This window comes from Notolepis coatsorum, assembly GCF_963971535.1.
Source record: "Notolepis coatsorum genome assembly, chromosome: 17".
Classification (NCBI taxonomy): Eukaryota; Metazoa; Chordata; class Actinopteri; order Aulopiformes; family Paralepididae; genus Notolepis; species Notolepis coatsorum.
In genome coordinates, this window is record NC_140181.1 from 8,973,757 (window position 1) to 8,978,652 (window position 4,896).

General features: G+C 43.5%; 1 protein-coding gene across 1 annotated transcript; it reads left to right on the forward strand.

The window, feature by feature from the left end:
- Positions 1 to 2,563: 2,563 nt before the first annotated feature.
- Positions 2,564 to 3,604, forward strand: LOC311243913 (DNA/RNA-binding protein KIN17-like; the record flags this gene model as incomplete). Its single annotated transcript, XM_084333295.1, has 1 exon — positions 2,564 to 3,604. One exon carries the CDS (start codon positions 2,564 to 2,566, stop codon positions 3,602 to 3,604), a length of 1,041 nt encoding a protein of 346 aa, XP_084189421.1.
- Between the last annotated feature and the right edge of the window lie 1,292 nt (positions 3,605 to 4,896).

Genomic DNA, 4,896 nt, shown 5'->3' on the forward strand with positions numbered 1-4,896 from the left:
GAATCTATATATTTTCCTGAAAAACAAGGGCTTTTCAAAATGCTATAAAACGGAAATGAACCGATTAAAAAACAATCAGTTTCGACAATGTTGACTGCAAACAAGTCATTGATAAGCGACGGGCAGTTTAGACACATGGCCGTAATTTAAGACAGAGATTATGCGTTCACAACGCTATCATTGAAGTGGGTGGTGGCATTTAACCACGTTTTACCATGTTAACCAGTGGTAATCAAAGTGTTAAGGGTGAAGGTAAAAATAGCGGGTGGCAAGTTTTTCGCACATAAGCCAGAGCCGTGGATAAAACCAGTTTTTCTTTTTTAAACAAAAATTTGTATTTAACATTTATAGACATACAACACTTAGACAATACTTACAATGACATCCCTAACATAACAATATACAAATATGGGTCCCTTGAATATGGCGTCGTTCAGCCGCTTATACCCCCATAAGAGGGGCCCCCCCCTCCCGCCGTCCACCCCTAGAAACCACATCCCAGGTCCGTCCCACGCGGGGCCGAGCACTCAGCGACACGGGTCCCTTGAATTTTATTGGGCCAGGCTCAATAGAGGAGCGAGGGGTGGTACTCCCCCCCCCCCCGCGAGCCAAGCCCGCTACCTCCCATGTCACCAAGCACCCCACCCCACGCACCACGAACCCACAACCCACGAGACCCCACTCTCCCGGGACAAACCGCAGAGACGATGGCTCCCCCCCCTGATCCAAGCCTGTAGAACTCCCACATATCCCAGGCCGATGTGCGCGGAGCCGGGCCCCCAGCCACACGGGTTCCTTGAATCAACTGGGCCAGGCCCAGTAGAGGAGAGGGACCGATTCTCCCCCCCACCGAGCCGAGCCCGCTACCTCCCATGTCACCGAGAGCCCCACCCCACGCCCACCGACCCCGCAACACACAGGACCCCATTGGGCAGAGCTCAGCCGCTCTGACCCCCATTCATTCCCCCCCACTGAACCCGCCCACCTCTGTACCTCCCATGTCACTGATATCACTATATACATTTATGAAAAAATAACACTGACAACACCATAAGAAAAATGAAATGAAGATAAAATAAGTCGTATGACTAGCACTCATTCCCTCTCTCTCTCTCTCTCTCTCTCTCTCTCTCTCTCTCTCTCTCTCTCTCTCTCTCTCTCTCTCTCTCAGCAGCTTGGAATGATGGAATCATCCATGATAAATTAACTTTGACTTGAATGAATGCCCATTCTTTCTCTAGAACAATACAGATTGACAAACGTTTCATTATGCACTATACAACTAAGGTTAATAAGTTATAATTAAGATATCAATTGTACAAGATTTATTTAGGATAACTAAAGACAGGACTTTACTAAAGGTTGACACTCACAGTAATTTCTTCCAGAACAAGCTTAAAATAGCAAAGGATATATGGTTGATCATTTGTCTGTCTATATCGTGTCTGTTTGTCTCTCTCTCTCTCTCTCTCTCTCTCTCTCTCTCTCTCTCTCTCTCTCTCTCTCAATTCAATTCAATTCAAATAGGCTTTATTGGCATGAAATATTAACATACTTATTGCCAAAGCAAGTTCAACATACAAACAATAACATATATTAAGCAATCAAATCAAATAAGGCATCCTCTCTCTCTCTCTCTCTCTCTCTCTATCTCTCTCTCTCTCTCTCTCTCTCTCTCTCTCTCCAGTTTTCTTTTAAGTTTTGGTTAATCAGAGTGTTTACCAATCGTATATTATCGTTTTTTTTGTTCCAAGTGTTATTTTTGATTACATCACTAACAAAATAATAAAAGAAAAAAGACAAATTTAATCAGATTAATCACTTTATTCAAATTGAGGATTTAGTTTGAGAAAAATTTTTTTTATTAAAAAATGAAGGTTCGAACGTCCATTCGAAGAACCCTGACGAAGTTTGAATCTCAAAAACAGGCTTCAAGGACAGTCTTACCAAACATTATTTATATTATTAAAATGGAACTCAAACATGTTCGTTGTGTTGTCACAGTATGATGTCATAATAGAACATTCTAGAACATTTGTGATGTCACAGTATGATGTCACAATAGAACATTCTAGAACATTTGTGATGTCACAGTATGATGTCATAATAGAACATTCTAGAACATTTGTGATGTCACAGTATGATGTCACAATAGAACATTCTAGAACATTTGTGGTGTCACAGTATGATGTCATAATAGAACATTCTAGAACATTTGTGATGTCACAGGATGATGTCATAATAGAACATTCTAGAACATTTGTGTTGTCACAGTATGATGTCATAATAGAACATTCTAGAACATTTGTGTTCTATATATATTCAACAATTCTCTCAAGAGGAGGGCAGTAATACGCCTCGATGCGTCTACTCTGCCGGAAATTCAAATAAGAAGAAGAAGAAGAAGAGGTAGAAGTTCTCATTGTGCATCTTGAGACAGGACTGAACTAAACAACACATAGACTGAAGCCTGCATTTCTCAACCAAGGTGCCTTGCCTACCGTTTTGCTGTGGAAAGGTGAGTGTCCACAACGGCTAGCTAGCTGTTCTACTTGAATACTGAATGGAGGAAGCGGATTCTCTCAGTCCTAAGGCGATAGCCAACAGGATCAAATCCAAAGGTCTTCAAAAGTTGCAGTGGTACTGTCAGATGTGTCAAAAACAATGTCGAGATGAGAATGGCTTCGACCGCCACTGCATGGCAGAGTCCCACCAGAGGTGGCTGTTGCTGGCATCAGAAGACCCGCGCCAGTTCATGGACTATTTCTCAAAGGAGTTCAAAAGTGCTTTTGTGGCGCTGATCATAAGACGCTTTTGGACCAAGCGGGTGCACAACACCATAGTCTACAACGAGTACATCAGCGACAGGAAGCACGTCCACATGAACTTCACCCGGTGGGAGACGCTCACAGACTTCACCAAGTGGCTGGGGAAAGAAGGCTTGTGTAAAGTGGACGAGACCCCGAAAGGCTGGTACGTCCAGTACATCGACCGCGCCCCGGAGACGATATGCCGCCAGGAGGAGCAGGAGAAGAAGAAGAAACATGGACACCTGGACGACGAGGAGCGCAGCAGCGCCAAGTTCATCGAGTTGAAGTTCAAAGCGAGCACCACGCTGGGACTCGGTGGCCTGAGGGCCAAGAGGAAACACGTGCCCTCCGGCTCCTCGGACGCCAAGGCGAAGAGGAAGAAGAAGTCTGCCCTGGACGAGATCGTGGAGATGGTGGAGAAGGAGAAGAAGTCGTTCAGGACAGACTGCTGGATGCAGCCCGGCATTGTGGTCAAAATCACCACTAAGCACCTGGGAGAGACGTACCACAGGAAGAAGGCCGTCATCAGGGAAGTGAGGGTCAAATACACGGCCGTGGTGAGGCTGATGGACTCTGGGGACAAACTGGTACTGGACCAGAGTCACCTGGAGACCGTCATCCCCGCTCCGGGCAAGCGGGTCCTCGTTCTGAACGGCCGGTACCGAGACGCGGAGGCCCTGCTGGAGGAGATCGACGAGAGGACGTTCAGCGCCACGCTCACGCTGGACTCTGGTCGGATGAAGGGGAAGACGGTTGGCGGGATTGCGTACAAGGACTTCTCTAAAATGGCTTAGACGCTGCAGCGACCCTCCCACCGCCTAAAACTATATATATTATTTAGGTTATTGTATTATATGAATGTTTAATATTGATTGGATTTAGATAAAGTCATTGAACCGTCGTACTTGGCTTGTTGTATTTTGTTATTGTATTTTCGTTTTATTATATATTCTTACTGTCATTAATTGTTTTCTCTATACCAGAAATCGTATGGCATGGGTGCCTGCTTCGGTGTCTATGTAGGCCTGCTTGTGTGTGTTTGTTTGTTTGGGGGGGGGGGGGGGGGGGGGGGGGGGGGGGGGATTTTATATTTTATCTTGATACAATGTAATTTTGCTTCCTGGTGAATGCCACATGCAAGCCCCTTGAGGGTTTTTAGGCAATTCTCCTACACATCCCTTGTGGATTATATTGTATTATATATGTAATTGTTTTTATATGTGTAAATAAACAAACAAACAAACAAACCGTCGTACTTGTCATAATAGAGCATTCTAGAACAGGCTTCGGGGACAGCCTTACCATACATATTATTTATATTATTAAAATGGAACTCAAACATGTTCCGTTGTGATGTCACAGTATGATGTCATAATAGAACATTCTAGAACATTTGTGATGTCACAGTATGATGTCATAATAGAACATTCTAGAACATTTGTGATGTCACAGTATGATGTCATAATAGAACATTCTAGAACATTTGTGATGTCACAGTATGATGTCATAATAGAACATTCAAGAACATTTGTTATGGCACAGTATGATGTCATAATAGAACATTCTAGAACGTTTGTGGGATGTCATAATGTCACAATGGACTGAAGCCAGGAGCCAGCAAGTGGATTTACGGCTTTCACATTACGAAGGAATTTTCATGTGTCGAGTCGGCTGTGATTTTGGAGACTGGGAAAATACAGTTTTCTTACCTTGTAGTAGTACTTGTATCTTGTAGTAGTATTTGTAGTAGTGACAGGAATATTTAGGAAAGTAGATTTAGGACCACTTCTGTAAAGAAAGACTTCGCAAATAAACCATTCGGATATCTTTGTTTTGCACTGGAGCGGCTGTGGACATTGCTTTTCTTTGCTTAGGGACAGTTCCAATAGAGCAGAGCACTGACTATACAACTAGGGTTATAGGATAACCTTCGTTCAAGTTTCAAGTTTTGTTTTATTTTTCACATATAAGTAGGCCTGCCGCGATAAGCAATAAATCGATTAATTGCTGCGATAATTAAAATGAATGCAATGATTTTGACGGGCGCGATTAATTGCTATTTGCGCGTTTGTTTTAATGAGGCGGA